Consider the following 25,072-nt stretch of genomic DNA (forward strand, 5'->3'; position numbering starts at 1 on the left):
CTATCATTTCTGATAACTATATTTGTCAAATATCCAGTGGTTTTATTGTCCAGCCAGAACTGTGTCTTTAGCTTGTTGGTGGCTGCAAAAGCAGAAAATGTCTCAATAATTTGGCTGACATTTTTCCACCAATTTAAAAACACGATGATTGGCCCAATAAAGACAAAAATATTTCTTACTTACATTTGAATTATAGTTTTTGAATCTCCAACTTCTCCTCCATCGCCGATGGTTAATGAATCATAACCAATTTCTAAGTCAAACTCTTCAAAGTTGATCTGTATCACCTGTAATTTACACAATGAAAAAATGTGTTAAAATTCTTTAAAATGTCTTGAAATTCAAAGAAATACTGGCCTTAATTTATACAAATTAGATTAAATTACTGTAGTGACAGTAAATACTGATTTATTGAGTTTATGAGTATTTGGTGAAATAACTATATTCTATTAGCATTATTCTACCATTTTGTACCCCTTTGAAAATGTCTGAAAGTCTTCATATCTACCATTTAATGTGGGAGTTGGGAATTTTTGTAAGTCCCCCAGCGACACCAAAACGCTCAGACAGAAACATTTATGCAGTCAACCTGAGAGCTTTTCAGATGTATTTAAATAGTCAAATCCTTTCAAAGCATATCCACAATAAATTAAATACATCTCTAATATCAGATAAGTCACCATCTCATTTATATGAAGTCCATACCAGAGCTGCTCATTTCCATAAATTCCCTTTTGGGAAAATGTTTCCGGTGATGGGTACACTATGAAAGGAATTCTACAAAGGAAAAGTCTATTAAATGCCATATGCATTGGTAGGGTAGACAGCAACATATTTGATCAAGCAGTGCTATAACAGCTTAAGAGTTCTCCCAAACCCACAATTCAAATACTTGCATAACACACCATATATTCTGATGCAGCAAAGAAATATGCACTAAACATCCCTAAACTCAGATTGAAAAAAAATCAAACAAAAACAGTCATAAAATTTAAAACAAATTTGAAATGCTACTAGATTAAGACTTTGTCAAAGAGTATGTTAGCATCTTATACATCTCCGTAAATAATTGTTCTACTAACAATATTCAAAAGGAATAAACAAATTGAACAGCACCATAAATCAAACTCCACCTAACAAATTTAAGTCATTATATTTGCTTTTCTGCATTTCCCCAGACATATCTATTTTGGATGTTGTTGATATATCAAGTTTAACAAAAGGTATAAATCGTATATAATATTAAAAAGGATAGCATACTAACAAATCGATTTGGCAACAGCTGCTAACATAATCACATTAATCAGTCTGCGGCAGAGAGATTTGCCAGTGAGCTACAATATTTGGGCCTGGACTTTGCCTGGATTACCAGAGGCAGGAAGAATGTGTTCATGACACTAAAGTCGCATCTGCTGATGACAAACAAGATGACTGCCTGCTCATCCTAAGGCCCTCTTTTTTCTGGCCAGGGGGAGGACAATGTCTGAGCACCATCCATGTATAGCAGCCTCATTACGATGCAGACAGAAACATAATTACCATAATAACACTAATGGACTACGTTTTACTGCCAAGAAAAAGCCTTGTTTGCCTAGGAGAGAGCACAGTGGCACAAAGCTATGGTAGCCACCGGCCATAGAGGGTTCTAAATTAGTCTTCATTGGTTGATTACTGGTTATTGGGAGAGTTTCACTTAGTAAACACTCTGAATTATTCGACTTACTCTTAACAGAGAAACTTGGAAAGATTTCTGGAAGGAGATGTTTATGACCATTAGCTGCAATCTCTTCCTTTTAGGGTTAAGCTTTACTCCCGACAGGCTTTTCTCAGTCTGTTGCTCTCAATGAATGAAGTAAATTATTCAACCACCAACTGCCAGGTCAAACAAATAAAATCCACAGCAGACATTTGATGTGACAGTGTCAATGAACTTTACTTAACTCTTCATATCCCCTAAAAAAACTATGAAAAAGCTGTTGCCTTCAGAAACCACTGTATTTAAAAAAAGTCCTTGCATGCAATCTAATCTTAGTATTAATACAGTTATTCTGTGAAGCTCTCAAAGGTTTCTGAGTGAACATTAGTGAAAATATAAAAACATAAAGATCAAGAAAAACACCAGGGCAGGAGTATAGGTGTGAAGAAACTGCATTACTGCATGTAACCATGTAAGGGACACACAAGAATACATTGTTCCTACTGTGAGGATGCCCGACTATGCCTGGTCATAAATAATGGGATGATGGAGGAAGCTAAATAATGAGCAGTCCTGGAAGAAAACCTGTTGGAGGCTACAAAAGGCCGAGAGACACCTTCCAGCAGGACAGCGACCTGAAACACACAGCCCGAGCCTCAATGGAAAGAGCTAGATCAAAGCAACCTTGTGACAGAATGGCTCAGTCAAAGTGCAGATGGCAAGGCAATTATGAATTGGAGGCAAGACTTGTAAATGTATGATCACAGATGATCCTGATCCAATCTGACAGCTGTTTTGAGAACAGGGAAAAATACAAAGTATCAACATGAGGGCAAAGAACACTAATACATGCCACTCTGTTACAGCTTTTATTAGCAATGTTTGTAATTTCTGTTCCACTTCACAATTATGTATTACACTGTTCATACGACATGAAATCCTGATGAAATACTTTGAAATGTTTTGTTTTAACCTAGCAAAATTCGGGAATGCTTAGCAACTGAAACTGTTTACTATTTCAATATTACAATGATAAGCTATGTGGAATTTAGAAAAATTATTTGCTTCCATACCTGCTCATCACAGGGTCTCAACATGAACAAAAACAACCAGAGGGTATTTACTACATCTAAGAGCAAAATAACAGAGACTAAAGCTTATAAAAAATTTGCTCTACTACCTTGTTTGGATCGCTGGCAGTGATGATCCACACACACTGGGAGTTGCTCTCATATTGGATGGGGAAATTCGGTGATGTAAATGTCCCAGACGGCCCCTGCAGATTCGACCCACATGTTTTCACTGCAAGAGAACAAAATCACAAAAATGAAGACATTTACAATATACAGTACGGCACAAAAGTTTCAGACTTTCCAAATGTTTAAAATCTTATCACACAACACTGTCAGGAATGCCTCTGATCATTCCCGAAGACATTGTTTGCTGCTTGACAGTGTCTCCAAATACACAAATAGGATCATGAAGAAACATCTTTAGTGACTGAAAGAACAAGGAGCTCTGCAAAAGATATTATAGCCCCAAAAGAGCCCTGAACGGAGTTTCGCCTGTCTGTGATTACAAGGAGGGGGGAGAAAATCCTTAAATCTTCCAATTCAGACATCTCTCCAAGATGCCTGGAACAACTTGTCAGCTTTGTGCATATTCACATGAGCACTGATGCTGCTCAGCATGAACTCAATATTTTATTATTTGTATCCACATTATCAATCATCCAACGTAATATGCAAAAGAACCCAGAATCCTCTTCAAACCCAGTGTAAATATTGAAGGAAATGATGTCCAAGTAAGAGACTGCAGCCTTCTGCATTGTAATATGACTGAGGGATAATGTATTGTTTGCACAAGCAGAGAAAGGGCCTATTAGCTGTACTTCCATTAATCAAATTCTAAAGGGTGCTCCAGGTAATATTAAACACAGAAAACCAGGATAAAGCATTTTGGAATGGAAGAGTCTAGCAACAGAGGCTTTCATGCATAATTACCAGAAATGAACTTTTCTCTATCTGCATAGAGCTTATAACCAGAGGCACTGCCTTAATCAAACTGTTTTATTAGCTCTTCGGAAAGCCACGCTCACCCTTGCAGACGGGCCTGTGGTCGCTCCACGCAGCAAATACTTCAGCTACGCGCTGGCAGGTAATCGTTTTAGAACCCTGCAGCACATGGTCGTCATCACAGGTAAATTGAGCAGTTGCTCCGATGCTGAAAAGATAACAGATACCATTAACACCTGAGAAAGGCAATCAATTTTCCAAAGATGACGGCTGATTAAAAAAAAATTAATTCGTTATTTATCTCATGTCACTCACAGATAATGACATATACAGTCACTGCAGCAATGTCTTCTGAGAGCACATCCAGTAGCTCTTCAAAGTGTACATACCGCCTGTTAACATTTTAGGTTTTTAAATGTTTGATCAAAGTAGAATTTGATGAAACATTTCAAAACGTTCTATTTAAAATCTCACATCTATTCTGGGATAGTTCAAGTGAAAAGCAAATAAATTAACTGGAAGAAGAAATATTAAATAATTAAAAGCTCCAATAACTGTTTCTGCATGAACGTGCACACCCAACTAAACTTTAAAAATATTTAGATTCAAATTTGGCAGCATGTCTTTTTTTATTATTATTCACCACCGCTATCAATAACAAGTAAAAGTTAGTTGTCCAAGTGCAATTTTTCTTTGAACTCTAACTAAAACCATAGCTTGCAAACAGGTTGCGAAGTATCATCAGAGTTTAAATATACTTATCTGTTAATACATTTACATTATAAATTACAAACGTTCCCAAAGAATGAGATTGGAGACTTCAGAGGGACAACCAAGAGGCCAACAAAAACACTAAAAAAAAGCTGCAGAAATGTTTTATATTTACTGGCAAGTGATAATCTCCTGTAATTTTGGATTTCTGGACTGATGAGTTTGACTGGAAAACAAAAGCATTCCATCCAATGCAAACTCCCAGGCCTGACTGGTTCTGGGGAAAAAAAGCTAAAAACAGTATAGGTAACAATTCCAAGGTGATATGTTTGATACAAAACACTGAGCTGCAACACAATCACTCAATGTCAATAGTGAAACACAGAGGTGACAGCACCATAGTCTGCAGTTAATTTTAGTCAGAACTGTTGTTTTTATTAAAATAGATTAAATTATGAACAGTTCAAAATATGAATCAGTATTAAACAGAATCCTTTAGTGGGCTGCTAGAAAAATAAAGAACTGTTCAATTATTCACCATCACTGTAAGTCTAACCATACATCCAAATCCAAGTAAGAATGACGTCATAAGAAGAAATTACAGGATTCATAAAATCTGTGGTTTCCTAACAAGAGCTGTCATCAGAATCTGAGATCTTCAGTAAACATTTAAAAGCAAAAGAAAAACAAAGAGAGAAAAAAAAACAACTACAGCAGCACTTGGTTTTAAAAAACACAGTAAGGAGAGATGTCCAGTGTGGACATATGGACTTATGTACAACAATGATACAAAAACTACTTTGTTCTTCTGATGAGTATTCACCTCATTCATTCGCTTCAGCTACTTTCTTCTCTCTCCCTGTGAGCCGACCCTTTTAGACCAGCTCACTGTCACAACCCCGCCACCCTAAAGATGCTTTGGTGGAAACTTTTCATCTCCAAGAAGAAGGAAGGTGTTGAGCAAAGCTATAAGAAGTATGTGCATGTGTGCCAGAAAAAATGACTTGCGTTCATGGACGTTGTGGGGTACCTCAAAATCTTAAAGATGTGCACTTTAATGCAGTCAGATTGTTGCACCTTTTTATTTTTTTTATTGTATTTGTAAATTAAAAGTATGAAAATGTTTTAAGGCAATTTAACATGCTCTCATTGTTTTTTACATCACAGACGTCCGTCATTTACATTGTCATCTACACATGACAATGTGTAGATTGAGAGAGGCACCTCTCAATCTACACACCTATAGAAGATGATAAAACTACACGGAAAGGATCAAGCATCTACTGCTTTATAATTAAAATAGGCATTTCATAAATATTTTAGGCTAACATGGCTAGAAAGAGACTGGACACAGTCATGCTAATTATAACACAGATAATAGCTCCTGTATCCTCATTAGCCTCTTTTGATTGTCCACATCTTAGCTTTTTTGCTTCAGGTAAAAAACATCGACTAACCTGAAGTCAGAACCAATCCGTTTGCCATTCTCCGGCTCCCCGGGGTCAGGACAGTAATTAGACACTTGTTTGATCCCCCCTTCATTCACTAAACACAGGCAGAAGGACCAAGAATGTGGCATGTGAGGCATTTTGATTCCCTTAGACTCCATACTTTCAGAAAAAAAGCAATTTCCATGAAAGAAAAAACACATTCAATGTATAATTATATATATCTTCTATTTGACCTCTCTTCTGAATGCAAGAGATGTTTCATTGTGTGTTTCATAGGAGGATTGTGCTGAATTCACAATTGTTTGAGGATGGAGCCAATGCCGAGTTAAAATAAAACAATTTTACCTGAGCTAACAAAAACAAAGAAAAATCTATCAGTGCCCAGAAGGGATTAAATAACCTTGAGTTATTGATTGTGGGAAGAAACAAAACCCACTCGGGCACACTTTTTAAACATAATTATAGTTGAGGTTAACTGGGGAAAGCCATTGAGAATTTGTTTTAGATAGATTATATTATGACAAGAAGGTAGCCAGGTGGGTGAGACAGATAATGTAAAATGTTTGTGGATGCTATGATTGGTGACCAGTTAATATCTCCCAAAATTAAGATAATAAATCTAGTTGAATTAAACTCACAAAATTGTACAGTATGACAATTGTAGTAGTCATACTGCTACTCAAGACATTTATTCTTTTAGCTTTTTAAAAGACTAAAATCTAAAAATTTATTTTCATTTGCCAGCATCCCTTTGACTCTCATACTGTTAAATAAGATCCAGTCCAGTTAAAGTTTGAAGCACAATTAAGTTTTATCTATTATCTGAAAATGGAAAAAATCTGGCAAAACCACAAACCTATATAGGCGTCCACCTTACTGATGTGGCTGACACAGAGTAGTAATCAAAGATTAACAGTCAGCTTACATACAATCTTTGTTCATGGAAGAAAATCTCTGTTTGGAAGTTTGAATAGGTGGTCTGTTGTCATTTCAAAATGACAGCAGCACGACGGCCGATTCAGTGCTCCCTCGAGAAAAGATGACCTACGACAAATGTCAAGCAGGGTCAGAACTTTACAGGGAAAATCACGAACTGTTACTGCTGCAGGATCAGATGTGCTATTATTATCCTTTCTTGCCCAGCCATAAGCGCTTCTGCAGTTGCTCTGCCTTCATTCGCCTCCATCTGTTAAGCATCGGCCTCTAACAATAACTAACACCAGCGGCTTTCAGTTCAATCCTTTCTGGGCTGATATGTCTGTCGAACCTTTCTAATGCTGGTACTAATGATTCTGCTGCAGCAACAAGTTACAAAGTCTGGTATTTTTCATTGTGCAGTGTGACAGGTGACGCTACTAAATTACACTGTCACAGTGTGACAATTTCTTTCTTTTTTTTTTCTTTTTAAATTGCATGGAAAATGCCTGGCTTTAGAGGCTGCAAACAACTTCAGGCAGGGACAAATGTTCACCTTCTAGCAGGACACTGTCCTGATAACAGTAAAACCTACAATAGAATGGTTAAGATGAAAAACCGTGTATTCATTTTAATTATTCAAAGTGCAAAGGGACTGAGTACATATGCATGGCATTCCTTTCAGAAATCTTTGTACATTTTTTAAAAGCATATTGCTCTCTTTCCATTTAAGTTAGTACTATTTTGGACTGAACTGCCACAAAACATTCTAATAAAAGACATTGAGGTTTGTTGTTGCAATGAGTCAAAAAGTGAATGTTTGGGAGGAATTATTACCTTCGTAAGGAACTTTAATATTGTGAAGTATGCTAAACTCGATACAGTACATTTTTTCCATTTAAAATTGAAGTTGATCAGCTTTGAACCTAATTTTTCCAGGTTGTGGTGCAGTTGTGAGTTCAATTATGGGCAATAAATCCACAAAGCATATGAAGCATTTCCTCTTTGTATTTTAATGATATACAGCATTGTCTCATGGAGAGGATTACAGCTCTCTGCATTATTCATGTTTCCATGGAGTGCTGAATCTATGATGCGTAAGGTAATAAAGATTACAACCTGTTATCATCCAAGTCTTTAGCACTCCACTGAGTTAAAGGGAATAGTGCTCCAGATTTATGCTAATGACTGAGCTCTGCGAGCTATTACAATGCATTCTGTTTTGTCTGAAGAGTACACAAATCACCTGACAAGGAAGTGGTCACTCATCCTTGACTGGTGCTGTGTGTGTGTATGTGTATGCCACACATAAGTCATGCGTATCGCTTTCATATTTATGAAGTGAAACAAGGCAGAGTTTAGTCCAGTTTATCCTCCTGGTGCAATGTACACAACTGGGACTGATTTAGTTGACTTTATTTTTATCAGGACAATAAGTCCAGGACAGCATGGGAAAATGGGCCATAAGAAAGAAAAAGAGACTGCACTTCTGCAAAATCTAGTACTGTAGCTTAATTCCTTTACCAAACGATGTAGCAAAGTAAGAGACAGAAAGAAACAAAGACCTGGAAATAAAAGTGCTACGTAAAAAATAAACAAAAATCCAAACAATGACGACAGTTTCATAAGACAAATAAAAGACTTACTCAAAGACAGTTTGTTAGTGTTGTCCTTTCCTGGTAATACTTTTACCCCTCTGGATTTAAGCTCTCCAGAGCTTTTCACTGGTTGAAAGCAATGGAAAGAGTTCATTAGATAAAAGAAGTTACAGTATTAGATGTGAGAAGATACAGTACCAATGTTTCTTTCTCTTCAAAACACTTGGTCTTGCAAACATCAAAGTCCATCTACTAACGCTGTGAATGTTTTTTTAGTTATTGCCTTGGTAATTCTAAAATGAAATAGTTTCAGTTTTTGTTGTTTGATTGTTTTCCTTCTTATTCTTCCTTTTGCTATTTTGTACAAACAATGGATGATAACTGATTGGAAAGACCAGATTAAATATTTAAGGGACATAACATGGTGAATAAAAGAGTATGCCAACGACGGCTACAATATGTATCTTAATGAGGTCTAATCAAAGACAGCAGGGGACACTTTGGAGACAAAAGCTAAACAATACAAGTGGAGGTCATCATCCAACAAATGGCTAGCAGCAATAAATGGTGTATTAAACTAAAACAAAGGGATCTGAATTTAAAAGTGCTAGGACAATGTCTCACCACTGCACATACAAAACAGAATCATGGTTAGGCTTTTTTATTGAAATGCGAAAAGCTCATCTCTGCAATCTGAAATTATATGTTCTCTCCATAACACCAATGTGGTTTAACTCCTAGGTTTACAGCTTACAGCATGTTGTTGCACATTTACCAGGCATTTGTTATAGTTTATAGTTTCATATCTACTTTAGGGGCCAGGCTTTGCAAGCATATGCAGTACATACACTGTAAAGTCATGCCAAGAACAATATCAGGGCAATGGATTAAAGAGCTCATAAAGTTGGATTTTCCAGAGGGTGAATACAGTATCTACTAAACAAATATTTGATTAAGACGATCTTAGTCTGAGGCAGAAAAAAAATCCTTCATGCCCTCAACAAAGGGTGTTATTCAAACTGTTTAATATTCAGTTAAAGATCAAAAACATGTTTTGTAATTAGCCTTCAGAGTGTTTCTTTTTTTCTGCGATGATCCTTTCTGATCAAGGAGGGGGGCTTTTGTTACAGTGTGCTAATGAAGTAACTGTGTTTTACCTTGATACTGAGCCCTGAAGCCTCGATGGCGGTGGTTGCTCTCTGTTACAAAGTGCAGCCGCAGCCAGTTCTTGTTGCTGATGACGGAAGCTGGAATATTCTTTCCAGTCAGCCTGAAAGTGCAAAGTCATATATAACAAAGTATGTCATATACTTGAATTTCAGCGCATCGTCATAACCATTTGATTATCGGCTTCAGTTTTACTCCATCACCATGCCTGTTCAAATTAAGGGAATGTTTAAAAAAAATCCACACAGGAAGCCAAGGCAGTTTTGGCAAATAAGAAAAACTATCATGATTCAAGATAAAAAAATAATTATTTTCTAGTATGCGTAATATATTGTTTAAACTATGAATTTTCATGTTAAAAAAACATTGTGTTGGCACAATATACATTTGTCAGTTTGACTGAAAAACAAACTAAAAGACTTATGCTCTCCCAATAGATGAATATTGTCAAAATGAGCCAACATCATACTGATAAAAATGATTAGAACAAGAAAAACATGCTCAACTTGTGACACCTCTTATTGCTATAATATTTTTTATTGTAGCATGAAGTTAGTCTGGGCAAAGACAAGCGGCTTAGACAGTGAGAAAATGTTAATTATATTGTTTTGTAAATGTTTAGTACAATAATTTGATGTATGTGAACAGGAGCAAATACATTGTAATAACATTTAAAAGACATGATCTGTCCAATAAAGTTTCTTGTTATATAGCTCTGTTTTTCTTTTGCCTGTGTAAAATTTTAAAAGTTACATGAATCCCCAAGTTATCAATTCAGGCAGGAAGGCTGCTGAAAAACAAGACAAGAAAATGACCTGAAACAATTCCAGCTTTTCTGAAAGATTTTCTGTCCACCTAAAACGTTACTTTTCCAAAGCTGTGGAAACTACAACCATTAAAAAAGCAACAAATGATCAGGTTATACCTCTCTCTTTTTTGGTAAATTATTGAAGTTGTTCATCAATATTAAGGAGAAATAATTAACAAATCCATTCAGACAGTGTTTTTATCCAGTAACTGTGTTAGTATTACCAATAAGAGCAATGGTTATATTTGTAAAAAAACATTTGTGTTTTCAGGAAACTGGAACAGGAAAAACACCTTGTGTTGAGTCTAAGTTGGTTTGTCATTAAACGTGTCTTAACAGTTTGTCAAAACAACTCTGTGTGCCTTAAAGAGCGCTCAGTTTTTCTCCGTGCTTCTTTACAGTGTGTAGTGCAGCATCAGGAAATGCTCTATTATCTCTGAGGTTTAAAGCTGCCAAGGGCCTTCTCATATGGTGGGCTAACAAGCTTTTTTATTGCCTTCAAATCCTTACAATATGCCTTGTCATACCACAGTCAATAGAACAACAATGTCATTCTACAGTTTAAAAAGATGCTTCACACACATCATAGGAGGGGCATTAGTGATGTTGAATATTATGAGTTTTGTGTTTCCAAAATGGCATACACACAAAATAAATATCATAAGGGTGTGTATGTGTCTTTACTTAAATTTTGTAGTATGTATTTAGCCATTTGCAGTTGAATACTAAATGTGTTTGATGCGATTTCTTTGGCATTTTCTCTCTCTTTACTACCTTTTCCTTACCTCAGGGACAAAGAGACAAGCAAACTGGTGGAAGTGAAGAATAGAAAGTGACATTTAGAGAAAAGGAAAGATGAGTGCCATGATTGATGGGAATAGTGAGAGAATGTGGGGACTTTTGCAGTCAGTGGTCATTGCAAATTCTTCTTGTTTTATTTTAACTCTCTCTCGCTGGGATTTTAATCTACTATCTCAGAGAGGAAATGGGGTTATCTACAAAGTAATGCATGCTAGATTTCTATTGAGTTGCTAACCTAAATATTATTTTTGATTATCAGATTTTTAAGTCCACATTATCCATCACAAATGATGAGAATGGCACTTCCTAAAGGGGAATGTTAAGGTAATCAATTTCCACATAAATTTGACCTTTTCTCTCAATGTGTAATTGATAAAATGCTAATATCGCTATGATATACATGCAGAATAAAAAAGCAGCCACTGGCCAGTAGCTATAGAAAACCTGCATTCAAGTTTCCTGCAATGAAGGCTATCTCAGAGAAAGATGTCTTCTTTCAGAGGTCTTAATGATAAGGAATCAATAGAATAGAGCAGCTTCTATCTAAGAGACTCGCTGATTATAGGAAGTGGTGGGTTGGGTTAAAAGCTATATTTTTTTCCCAAAGGAAAACGTGTTGGAGAAAGGAAACCACGATCATCTGTCAATGACAAGCAAGGGTGTAATAACACCAAAAAGCATGTTAGGCGTTGAAGTGAAACAACGACTGAGAAAATCTCCCTGTAAAAACAGCGAGGTGCACAGAGATAAAATATGCCAGGCATTGATATTGGTCGCAGAACACCTGCAATAATAAAAAATGACCTACCTCTATATGTAGCTGCTGTCTCAATATTGACACAAAGGAATATAAATACACTCACATTTAGAGTCCATGCAAAAAAGTCTTCAATATTTTGAGTCCCCATGGTATGTTTAAGTAAAACTTTTAAAAGTAATGACTTGAGAAGTCATGTAAGCAAACACAAAATTAGACATGAGAAATGTTGCATTTCTTCAGACACTGAAGAAGTTTTATTGCACTCAGGAGTGTTAATTGATTTTAGAGCATCTGAAACCTCAGGAATAAGCTAACAGATTTGGTATCTCTGGTTTTGACATTGGCAGAGGCTCTAGATCAGGGGTGGGCAATCCTGATCCTCGAGGGCCGGTGTCCTGCAACTCTTAGATGTCTCCCTGATCCAACACACTTGAATCCAACAGCTGAATCACCTCCTATGTGCAGTCAAGTTCTCCAGAGTCCTGCTAATGACCTCATTATTTGACTCAGGTGTGTTGAAGTAGAGATACATCTAAAGGTTGCAGGAGACCGGCCCTTGAGGCCTGGAGTTGCCCATCCCTGTTCTAGATACAGTAAAGTCCAAACTGATTCATATCCCTGTAAGATTCAACTCTGAAAGTATTTGCATTCAATCAAGACATCTGCTTCTGAGGCAGACATATTTAAAAAAATAAAATAAAATAAAACAATGTAGAAGGATGACCAGTATTAAAAACAAGAAAGGGGGGTCACACATTCTTTATGCAAGTTTTCATAAATGTTTTAATGACTCAATTTGTTGAATTCACTGAGGTTGGAAAGGCCTTTTGGTCAATATCCTAATCTTTAGCTGCCTCCACAGGTTTTTCTTTGACCTGGTCACTCCAAAATATTACTTAGAGCAAACATGCTTGCAAAATCATGATTGTTTGATTTACAAATCTGCCATGGGTATGAATTATTTGGGGCTTAGCTGTATTTACCAATTTTCTAGAGTTTTCTGATTGTTGTTAAAACATTCTGGGCACTGAAGAAAAGTGAAAGTCAGTTTTTTTGTAAATAAATGTTTTAATTGTGTTCCACAAATCAGTCAGACAGATTTGACAACCTGATTTGCTCTCTCACTTGCTTTTACAGTGATCTTTATATATTCTTATATACTATATATATTCTTCATATATTCTTCTCAAATTATAGGATTCTTTGCAGAATTCAGATTCTTTTTATCTTTAAGAACATTATTTTATTTGTAAAAAAAAAATTTATTATAAATATCATTTTAAATATAATGGCATTTGAACCACCTGCAAGGTGTTCAGTAAAAAACATGGATATAAATAATGTTCTTTACTGAACATTAGTTATGTTCAGTAAAGAACGCAATGTTCTTAACATTATCTAATGTTCAGTAAAGAACAGCTTTTGTTTTAATAAAAACAAAAGCCAGTAAATTTCAGTATATCTGTGGTTTTACAAGAAAACAAAAAAAAGTAATGCCATAAATGCTTACCTTGAGTAGTAATGTGGTAAATTTAACAAAAAGTATGTTATTTAAATATAAATAAAAACTTTGTATTTCTTTTTAGAAATTCAGATTTTGGTCGTTTAGGGAATGGAATGAGTGAAGACAGCTGAAAACGTTTTGACTTTGAGAATCCTGTAAAAATCAAAATCAATTAGGATACACTTTTCCTTCCATGTCAGACATTTAATCTGTCAGCAGAGATTAAAACAGGGATTAATTGAGTTAAGTTGTTATGTAATAATAAAGGCTGAGCTCTACATCACCTCAGCTGATCCCACTTCTTTTTCTTCCTAGAAGGTGATAGGTTTATTTTAATTCCTAACTTGCAAAGAATCAACCAGACGCAATTTTCTTTTCTGCAGAAAAGGAGGGAAGATCCGAGACGCGGAAAGCCGCCATCAAACACTGTCTGGGATCAACTCTGCCCGATCTTTGTCTGCATTTGGCTTTATTAGAAAATACAAGGAAGGAGGTTGGGCTTTTTCACATAGTCACACAAATAATTTGACCAATGACCTTTTTCTACAGGACGCTCTGGAACCTTCTGTGGACATGCCCTAAAAAGGGCATGAGGCTGACCACAACTAATCAGTTACACATGTAGCTGATAACACAGGAATGTGCAAACGTCTCTAGCCTCCAGGCAAACATCCTAAAAATGGTTAATAGTGTTTCACAGAAGAAAAGGAGTCAAGTAAACATCAAACAAAATAATAATATGAAAACATAATCTTTCAAATAAACTCGCAAGTAAATGAACTTAGATATTTTTTCTAACAGAAGGTATAATATTACAGTTTAAGGCCCCAACATACTCGGTCACTTCAGTCAGCGAAGCGGACGTCCGCCGGACATGTCCGCGCAAGGATAAATTTTTATGACCGTGTACGCGTACTCGGTGTCACACTACCCGGTGGAAACAGTGTTCACATCAAACTGGTTTTCATGTGACACCAGGCTGATAAGTTTGAGAATAAGGGTTTTATGAGTTCATGTTGTTTCAAAGTTGACATCAACATGATAACAGTCAACATAAAGTTGTCACAGGGACGTCACACGTAAGCGAAAATGCTTAACAGCAACAGGCTTTATATATTCACTCAAATATTGACATGATGAATGTCAATATTTGCAGAATTATAAGAACAAAAAACAAGACATCATCCCAGATTTCTTTATCAGCAGCGGAGCAGAGAGGTGGTCCGATAAGTTGAGTCTGACTTTTTTTGCAAGGAATGCAAGGAAAGGATGATCGGGTATGTGCTCATTTTCGATTGCTGCACAAATTATTACACCAATCACAATTGTGCTTTTGGAACATAATAGGCAGAGCTTATTGAATGGATCCCTGATCACAGCTAAACCCAGCGCAGCCTCCTGCTGCTCCTCTGCCCGCAGTAGGAGGCTGCACTGCTCCGGGCAGCGGATCACTGTCTTTGCCGGATGAACCGACATGTGAGTGCCATTCTCTGCCCCGCACTGAGAGGTGAGTTACGGCTTCCAAGATGGAGAAGAAACAGAGCCAGGCGCCTAAATAGTTAATCAAACTTGCTAGTTCTTATTAGGATTGTGTGAAATAAAGGTATTTGTCACGAGAGAATTTTAGGTAATCAGTACGCTCGAGTATGAAGACCCAACCGTCCGTGGATAGTAAGCGCGGTTTATGGAATTCGCACAGTACGCCCGAGTATGTGGGGGCCTTTAGTAGGCCAACACACTTTGGAGGACATTGAGAAGCCTGTGGATTCCTAGAAGCTCCTTACATTTATTGCTCATATGAAACACCTGAGTCAATTCTCAATTCACATCCCTTCATTACAACAGAAGCTCAATTTCACCCAGACTGTAACCTGTTAGGCATGCCGTTTAAAGACAATTTGATGGATCTTACTTTGCCTTGGAAGATCAATAAAAAATCCCAGAGCAAAGAAATGCAATCTAACGTGCATAATAATTTAACTGAAGTTGGTAATTTAGCTGCAAGAGACTTCTTGCTCTACATAACCTTTGAATATTGCAATCTAACTCTAGCAATCTTTTAGCTGCGCTGTTGGAATAGGACTGTTCATAATTATTGAGCTGAGCAAAATATTGTCTGCTGTGGAGACAATCAATTCCAAAGCTAGCTGCCTGAATATGTTTATAGCATCCAAAAATGATACACTAAGTAATTGGAAACATCTACAAGAGACTGAATCCTGACCGGAGGTGAAAAATGAGGTCGATAGACAACTAGAGAAAAGACATACCAAATAATTACATTTTCTGGTTGAAATTCTTGTTATAAGTAACAACAAAAAAATGTTTCAGATATTTGCAATGCCTTCAAGGTTTTAAGCGCTGTGCAGATATTTGAAATAATGACTGACATGTGATTTACTGCTTGTTGTTTTTGCCCTTTGTGAACAGAACTGAACAATCATATTAAAGGTCAACACAATAACATTGTTGTTTTTTTTTTCTCAACCTATCCAGAGAAGGTTTTTGTTACAAAAAGTTTTTGCTTTTGTTTTTTCAAACTGCTTTCAAAGAGATTGATGTGCAGCCTCACATCAACCTCCAACACCTTGGCAACAGTAAAATCAATAAAACTCATTTGGCAAGATCTGATAAAAAATGTTCAATTGATAGAAAGAAAAGGCAGCTAGATGCACAGATGAGTCAGCAAAAAATGAATCCATGTCCCCTGGTGCTAGATTTTAGTTGTGTAAATAATGCCATCAAACACTTTCTGGAAAGAAGTTAACATTGGGTAATACCTAGTTCGCCTATTTATTTCTTGAAAGGTTTATTTATTGAAAGGTTTGGCGGTTCTCTGCACTTTACAGTACTTTCAACTCCACCAAAATATATATATTCTGCTTTAAATGTTTCATAATTTGAAATAAATTCCCCTTGTATTCACATGGCTTACGCTGATATCCTTATCTCACACTGAGATATGCTAGGCAAAGTGGATCACATTTTAAGTTTATTTTCCTGAAAAGGATAAAAAGCAACGATAAATCAGACAGAGTGTATGGTTCCAGACCGTCTATCATTGTTAAGCAGCTGTAAACCTCAAGGCTAAATTGACAGTTGGCTCGTCTCTGCCTGCAGCTGGTGCTATACATTATGGTGTTTGAATGTTTAGCAGTCCTATGGCCTTGTATGCAGTCAGACATTCATAAACAGAGAGAGAACAAAAGCTATGAGGGATTCAGGTTTCATGAATTGGGCTAGTTTGCTTGTCTTTTTGCCTGGGAAAAGTAGAAGCCATTTCTCTAAAGTGCAGGCCACATAGCACTTGGGCTCATAGAATCCTTTGGGAACTGTAGGGCTTAAAAGGAAAACGATGTCTAACAGCCTATGACATTTAGGGGCATACAGTAAAATCTATCTAGAGTATCACATGAGGCACCGTGCACGGTGCCACAGAAAGAAAAAAACTCACTCACTAAAGTGCTGGATGTTAAACTTGTGTACCTGATCAATAGACATAATGTGTAACATCTTCATTTGTTAAAAATAAAGCACCTCAACGTTACTAAAGGCTAAAGTTTTCCCTTATGCAAAAGTACCAGGTTTTTACATAAAAGCTGCAACAGTTGACTTTCCACTGCTTTTTAATTTATTTTTTATGTGGTTTAGGGTAGATTGTATTGTATTTTCCCAAATACTTAGGGTTAATGTAGAGTAGGGTTTAACATTTATATTATGTTCTATATGGACATTAGTGACTTAAAGACTCAAAAAAAGACTAAAGCACTGGCTTTTTGTGCATTTTACACTGTGGCACACAGTTTGTTCTCCAGCTACACCAGGTTGCCAGACAACCTGGTTTTATTTTGGAGCATGAGCGTCACATATACTGCAAATATGCACAACTGCAATTCAATGAACACCTGCACTACTTGACTGTTCTAGCAATGACAAATAACATTGATCTCATTGTATGCTAAGCAAACCCTTTGTCTGCACAGATGAAGATTTATTCTATTCCACATCCGGAATGATAATGGAAACTCCACCCAATTTCTGAATAGTTCAGGAAAAACAATACATGAGCACTTGGAGGCAGTCCTTAACTACTAAACCTTTATTTTCTGATTATAAGTTCATACTAAAATATTTTGAAACAAAAAAAAATTATAAAAGATGATGCTGAATTATAGCAGCAGAAGTAATGTTTTCCCTCCTGGCATATTACACCATACGTTCTACACCGTTCATCCCTACAGTCACACATACTGTGGAAAACTGGGGAACATCAAAAGGACAGCAAGGCTTCAAAGACCTAACAGAACTTGATGTTTGAAAATATCCTTCATTTCTGTACGTTTAAACATATTTAACATGTTTTTCCACCCCACAACAATAGCCTATCACGTCACTATTTAGCCCAACACAGAAATATAATTTTATTAAATATTAACAGGGTTTTATGACAACTAAATAAGTGTAATCAAAAACCTCTGACAATGATTCTCTGAATATGTAAAATGTAGCAGTATTTAAAAAATTAAAACCGTTCGTATTGGTGCCAATACACCTTTGAGAAAAGGGTCACCTAGAGACTGCCAGTCCACATTAGTGGGTCCCACATAAATTCTGCATCACACTCTTCTTAGCCATGTCAACATGCAATACTTAGCAGTCATCACCACACTCACAGCATCTCTCCTTTAGATTCAGTCTCTCACTGACACAGTGCCTGCTTCTCTCTCTCTCCCTCCATCTGACTATGAGAGACAACTCTCAGGGACAACAGCCCTTCTGCCGTTATGATTGATTAGAGCTTCTGTTGGCTGAATTATAATTAATGGCCAGGAGGATCCCAAACTCCAGGCAGATGCTCATATTCAAACAAAACCCAAAGCAGAAGGATAAGCTTAACCTAAAGTTAAGAGTTAAACACATTGTGGAGTAGGTGCAGAAATCTATCTCAGAACGCAAAATATATGTGTACATGAAGGCTGCCTTTGAAAGAAATCTGCCAATGATTTTGGCATAATTCAAAATGCTTAATTGTTCTCCATGAATTTGCATAAATCAAGCAGACACCAGAGGCATGTTTGCAATGTTTTAGGCAACACACTCAGTGAAAATGTATTAAAGAATGCAATTAGCATGTTTATTTTTTATTCCTGCTCTGAAGAAGGAATGATTTAAGATGCATAATAAACAGGGGCAAAATCAACACATTCCAAAAAAATTATTCCTGGGGAAGAGCAGAGAGATTTTGATGTGTAGAGGATGAAAACCTGTCTACTTAAGCTTAAAGGTTAGACTGTCCAAACCCATCTTCATCTCAAAAGAAATGAGAGCTGACATGAAAACCAAAAAACATTTGTTTTTATTTCATAATATTTCAACCTATATTTTTTTTGTTGTTGAAAATAACAATGTATCTCTATTCTCAAACATTTACATGGTTAAAAGATAGATACAGCTCCACGAACTCACGATGTGACTCAGCCGTATGACAATAAAACACAATAAAACTGTGGAGTTACCAAAAGTTTTTAACATATAAAATAATAGTTATTCATGTCTTAAGAATATCCCTGCAACAGATTAAATTAATAAAATAAGCTCCCACACTTTTAAATTCAGTCACAACTTGTCTTGCTTTTAGCTTACCAATTTAGGCATGCAAGCATTCCTTCCCGACTTTGACTGCTGCAGCTGTGTTTCTTTCAGGCTGTATTAGGCTATTTATAGGCTATTTAAAATCTCATAAAGGCTTGCAAGCATAGTTTGCTCTCTTTGTGGAGAAGAAAAGACCAGCTTGTGCATGTTCAAATCCATGCTTGTGCTTATTCATTTGAACATTGGTAAAGTATAGTTTTGGTGGACAGTTTTCAGAAAATCCTTAAATTTTAGCTGTTTTTTTTTTATTTATTATTCTATAAGAAAAAATTGAGAAATGGTTGGGTTTGCAACTTAAGTAAAAAATTATATTAAGGCAACTGACAAATGTGATAATCAGCAAAATTAATGAAATACTCAGGGTTTTTAAAACAAATGGATAAAATAATTCAGAAATATGTTGATAGCCCTGGTAAAGAAGTCTAAAAGGTTTAAAATGAATTCATCTTTGAACAGCAGCATAATCTCACAATTACATAAAAGACTGTTACTCTCTAAAAAATGCCATGTTAAAAAATTAACTGCTTGTTAAGCTTTTTTAAATACAGTACATACAATCTACTTTTGCCAACAGCTCAGCACTTTGTCCTCTCATATAACAGTAAAACAAGTTACAACTAGGAGCTTTTTGAACATTTGTTGATAGGTTTGTGAACATGGAAGAAAGTTAACCGTGTCCGGTGACCCATTTCTGTGTTGGTTTGACTGCATCTTTCGGATGATCATCGTTAATAATGCTGAGCACTAAACATTTGGTCTTCAAAGGAGAAACAGACTCATGTTATCACTGAGCCTCCATCAAAATTGACAGTGAGCATGAAGTGCTTTTCCACACATTCCTCCCATTTCACCTGGAGTGTTTCCAGCCAAACAAACCCCCTGCTTAGATCAACTTAAGTTTCCAGTGGAGTTTAGCAGACTCAACAAATATGTTTGTTGGGGCAGAGCATAATAAGATTTTTTTTGCACGTCTCATGAACAACTGCTTGGCTTATACATAGCTTCTCATGGTTGTTATGGAGACTTATGGAGACAAGATGTCACTTTTACTGCAGTCCTCTTTCTCAGAGTGTTGATTTTTTTTTTTACCTCCGTTATTATCCTGCTCAACATGTGTGGTGGTAAAAAAAACCACACACATGTTGTGTGTCTCCTCATCAAACTCCTTGGCTCAACGCTATAAGTAATAGGTCTCTGTTATGTCGTATTTACAAAAAAAATCCTGGATTAATAATTAGAAGTTCTTTAAAACTAGTTTTAATTAATGAAACCCTTCAATTACATTTTTAAAGGGATTGTAAAATGGTATTCAAGCTTCATTATGTGATTAGCTTCCAACTAAAAGGTCAGATTTTATAAGAATCTAGTTACCCTTTTTTTCAGAGTGAGAAAATGCTTCTGCAATACAAAATGAATTTTGAGAATTTAAAACATTCTTACAGAGGTGGTGATAAATCTGTCTCTGAAATTTCTTTTTTTTTCCACGCATTAAAAAAAACATGCTTTTTCTTGTTTATACACATCTAAAAAGACGTCAAATATTTGTTTGCACCAAACAAAAATTATGTTTTCTAGAAAGTTTTTCTGCAAGAAATTTTGAAAACATATCAGACACATCCACAGCCTTATGTCACTGGCTGTTCTTTTCATTTCCACACGATGTCAACCCTACGCAAACATACCGTCTGCTCTGAACCACACATAATAAAAATACTTGAATTCTCAACTTCAGCAATACAACTGTGTCCCAACCTCCCTCCCTCCTCCTCTGAGGTCAACTCACCAGATGGTTGGCTGTTTGGAGCCTTCTATTTCCAGATAATCCGACTTCTCCTCCATCTGAAATTCTGTGAACACCAGAGAGATGGTGTCGCCTGGATCAGCCAGTATGGTCCACTTACATTCCCTGCTGCTGCCCAGGCCTCCGGCACCAACCCCCCCGGCCGTGCCAGGGGAGTCACCGCTGGGAAGATCGAAGCTGGAGATGAGCCCGCTGGAGCCCCTAAGGGTGCCACCACACGTGTCCTCGGCTGTCAGTCACCAAGACAAAAGAACAGGGTGGGGAAGAACAGATACATTTACTCTGGGTTATTTCCGACCTTTAAATCAAATGGGGGAAAAGAAAGCCTGCAGGCATAAAACATCTGCAACTGTCCACTTGAATAAATCCAGAACAAAGAAAAGAAAGACATGTGAAAGCAGGACTAGGAGCTATATAAACAATCTAACCACATACATTTTTGTTTATTAAGCACTGCAGTGTCTTGAAGCACTGTATGTAATGCAACTTCCTGGTTTGTTACATAACTGTTAACAGAAAACTAAATTAATTTCACTTACTCTTATTTATAGTGTCAAGAACCATTAACACAAACGCTGTCAATTAGCAGGAGAACATATTATCAATTAAATTAATTGACTGAATAATTGAACTTTAATTCTGTCAGTTTTCTTCAATGCAATCAAATTGAAAATAAAGTCTTAAATACCTCCCCTCAACCCACCAAATCATTTTTTTCCTTTTTAGAAATTGATTTTTTTTTTTTTCACAATGACCTGTCAAGTTTCTAGCAACAAACAAAATGTGATAAACACATCTCATAATCCTGGAGAAAAAAAAAATCCAATGTGGGAAGTGTGGCACGTCAGCTGAATGTTAATGCTCTCCACCGTAACAGTGGCTTGCTCTCTTTCACTCCAGATTCCTTTCCACTTTCCTCTCACTCCTTCTACTAGAAGTCACCACTCTACCATATATCCCTGTATCTGTTTTTTTTTCTCTGAGGAATCCTAATGATGGCAGGGCTTTCACAGTTTTCACATCATTTAAGACTAATACGTGACACTCGACTGTGCCAGCTAAAACCTTTGATGGCTCAGTGCTGCACTCAGGGCTGTCAGAGATGCCAGCCTTAAAGTATTCCCCAATGGTGCATTAAATGACTGGTCCAGAAACAAGGAAGTGGGTGTATGAAATTGAAGCGAAGACGGGTGAGGGGGGGAGGAGAAAATAGATGAGCAAAGCATTTATTTGCTTTGATCCGAGTCTTTGGAGACATTAGCAGAAGCATGACAATGGATCAAAGTGCTTCTGATAAAGGAAGAGATGAGAAACCGAATGCCTAAGACATGTGTGACTTGTATCAAGGGCAGGTCTAGTCCAAACTTATGCGTTGATGGTTGGCAGCATCAGTGTATGTGAATAAATAAATAATCAATTCAAATCACTACACCCTGCAATATCAATTTTACTCAGAATAAATACTGTAAATAACCCTCGGTGCATTTAGAACAACAAATTAAACAGTCCTCTGAGATTTGAAAAGTACTTTGCAACAAGTGAAACTAAACTGATTTTAAGTGGTGCAAAAATATTGCCAACATAGTAATGTTAATAACAACACAGACCCTAATAAGTTATTAAAGTCAATTGAGGTAAAATTAAACTTAAAAGCAAGTTTGACAGACAGAAATGTAAAAAAAAAAGTGTGGGTTTTATAAAAGAGTAAATTAAAAGTGAACAAGACAAACAAGACAATGTACCTGATGAAAGATCTTGTTTAGTTATACGTTTATTAAGTGACTCAAATTTACCACCATTACTGAATATGCACCAAACTAACCTAACATTTAGATCCAAGATCCCTTAAAACTTTCAATATGCAGATATTGAGTTTTACATATGTTAGGTGCTTTCTTTTCAGTAGTCCTCTGGAGGAAATGCTGGAGGAAATATTCTAACCCACAGTGACTCATTGAATTTTAAAGTTATTTTAGACTATCAGACTTGAGGAAGCTTACATCATCTGTACCCAGTGTTCAGTAATGAACGCCCAGCCCCTCAATGGATTAGAGAAGTCATATTTTTGTGATATTGCTTATTGGGAATGCCAGCAGTGATAAAAGTACTTACAAACAAAAAGGAGGAGCCAAACAGACAGAAAATATCAAGTCAAACAATGAGGGAGATAGAAACATGAAGGCTGCTTGTGTTATCCACATATGGACCACTTATCCAATAAGGGCCACAAGGACAGACAAAGTGCTTTGATTTTCTGAGGAGAAATCCTTCAAACCATTAACATAAGAATGTCAAGATTCTAAAGTGAGTGAATGCAACAAGTCTCAGCATAGCCCATCTTGGGAAGGCAAACAATGTGAAACCATTCAACATAAAGAAGCTGCTATGTTAACAGGATTTTATTTTTATTTTTTTGTAGAAAAAATCCAACATTAAAAATTTGGTTAATTTTTTTTTCCAATTCAGAATATTATCTTTCTGACGTACACAAAGCCATATTAAACAAATTTGGTATTTAGACTTTTTTGTTTTTGTTAATATCATCCCCATAATTCAAAGCTGAAACAATAGCTAGAAACTTGAGGCTTCCATTTTAACTCACCAGCAGAAAGTACAAACATTTAAAAAGTTATATAAAAATAACTAAGACTATAGCTTACTAATGGTACACAAATGGTCTATTTAAACACAAAATGGTTTTTTTGTTCGTTTTTCATTCTTACCAAAATCTGAGCTAAGTTAATTGCTATGGGGGCATCAATGAAGGACATGCAGCATTCCTGTCAGAAATGCTGTGGTCCGACGCACCCAAATATAGTATGAATATGGGCAGCATCAATCAGACACAGTCAGCATGTTCATAAATCTGCATTTTATCAAACAAATCCATTTCAATGCAGACATTTTGACTTAAGTCTCATTAATAAGGGCTCCTTTCTATTTTAATAACATTCTGCTTTAGAAAGTGTTAAAAAGCTGAATAAATCTACACTCTAGGTCAGGGGTGTCCAAACTTTTTGCAAAGAGGGCCAGATTTGATAAAGTGAAGATGCCCGGGGGCCAATAGTTTGTTCGGACATTTTTTAACTACAAACGTTTCATGCAAATACACACCGTTATAAAACAATTTTCATTGTCACAATTATCTTTATTTTTCAAATGACAAAATAACCAAATATAAGCCACTCAGGCAGATGAGAATAACTCTAAAAACCCAAATTCTGCCTTTCATTCATATCTGGAGAGTCAGATAACATTGAACAAACTGTATGAAATACCTTAAATTTACATGAGTTTAAAAATATCTTTGCCTCAAGAACATTTTAAACAGGAGTTATAAGTAATGCAAAGTTGTCTGTTATTATTAAATCTTAAAACAAGTGAATTTTGCTCTTGTCATTTACAATATCTTTCAGAAAGTAATAGTTTGTCACATCTACAAGTTCATAACATCAACAGTAATAACCAAATGTTACTCAAGAGTTTAATAAAAATAAGTGCCATAAATGTTCGATTGGCTTTTCACTGCTGATAGTGACAGACGTTACCGTTCAAAATACTCAGTTTCATGTCCTCAACTCTCAGTGCCACACTGTTACTGCCAGGCAAACATTTTTCTCAAATTCTTGCTTCTTCTCAGGGCAAAATGTTCTCCACCATTTTCATAACAGTCTTTGATAAATGTACCTTCAGTAGAAGGTTTGCCATGTTTAGCTATTGACCTGGCCACTTCGTAGCTGCTTTGGTGGTATTTTCTTTTGACTCACAGGCCCGCGTGAAGAATCGCTGTTGTGATGCCAGTGCAGCTTGGAGCTGCTTCATTTTTTCAGCACGGTCACTCCCTGTTAGCTTGTTGTATGTGTTAGCATGTTTAGTCTGGTAGTGTCTCTTTACGTTGAAATCCTTAAACAAGGCAACCGTCTCATTACAAATTAGACAAGCACAATTGGCTTGATTTTCAGTGAAGTATTGTAATTCCCATCTCTCTTGAAAGCGGCGGCCCTCACTGTCAACTTGTTTTCTTTGCAGTGGCCATGGCAGAAATGAACGGAGAGCGGTTCGCTGCACGGAGGCAGAGACTGATAGTATTAAAGTGGTGCTGCCACCATTTGGTGAAAGGAGGAATTACAGTTTCAAGTTTTATGATTTATTTATTCTGTTTGACAGTGCAAGCGGGCCATAAATAATACATT

The 25,072-nt window shown here is 36.4% G+C and overlaps 1 protein-coding gene across 5 annotated transcripts in view; it reads right to left on the reverse strand.

Annotated features, from left to right (window-relative positions):
* Positions 1 to 25,072, reverse strand: part of LOC114141949 (CUB and sushi domain-containing protein 3-like) — a 244,962-nt gene that overhangs the window by 164,539 nt on the left and 55,351 nt on the right. For 3 of the 5 annotated variants that reach the window (XM_028012888.1, XM_028012889.1, XM_028012887.1), the window contains exons 5-11: positions 20,862 to 21,108; positions 9,544 to 9,656; positions 8,435 to 8,512; positions 5,880 to 5,967; positions 3,795 to 3,919; positions 2,877 to 2,998; positions 184 to 287 (exon numbers count right to left, since the gene is read on the reverse strand). In XM_028012888.1, the coding sequence (XP_027868689.1) occupies positions 184 to 287; positions 2,877 to 2,998; positions 3,795 to 3,919; positions 5,880 to 5,967; positions 8,435 to 8,512; positions 9,544 to 9,656; positions 20,862 to 21,108 (877 nt within the window). The remainder of the gene's footprint in view (positions 1 to 183; positions 288 to 2,876; positions 2,999 to 3,794; positions 3,920 to 5,879; positions 5,968 to 8,434; positions 8,513 to 9,543; positions 9,657 to 20,861; positions 21,109 to 25,072) is intronic. The other 2 variants (XM_028012891.1, XM_028012890.1) reach the window with 1 other exon arrangement.

This window comes from Xiphophorus couchianus, chromosome 3 (assembly GCF_001444195.1).
Source record: "Xiphophorus couchianus chromosome 3, X_couchianus-1.0, whole genome shotgun sequence".
NCBI lineage: Eukaryota > Metazoa > Chordata > Actinopteri > Cyprinodontiformes > Poeciliidae > Xiphophorus > Xiphophorus couchianus.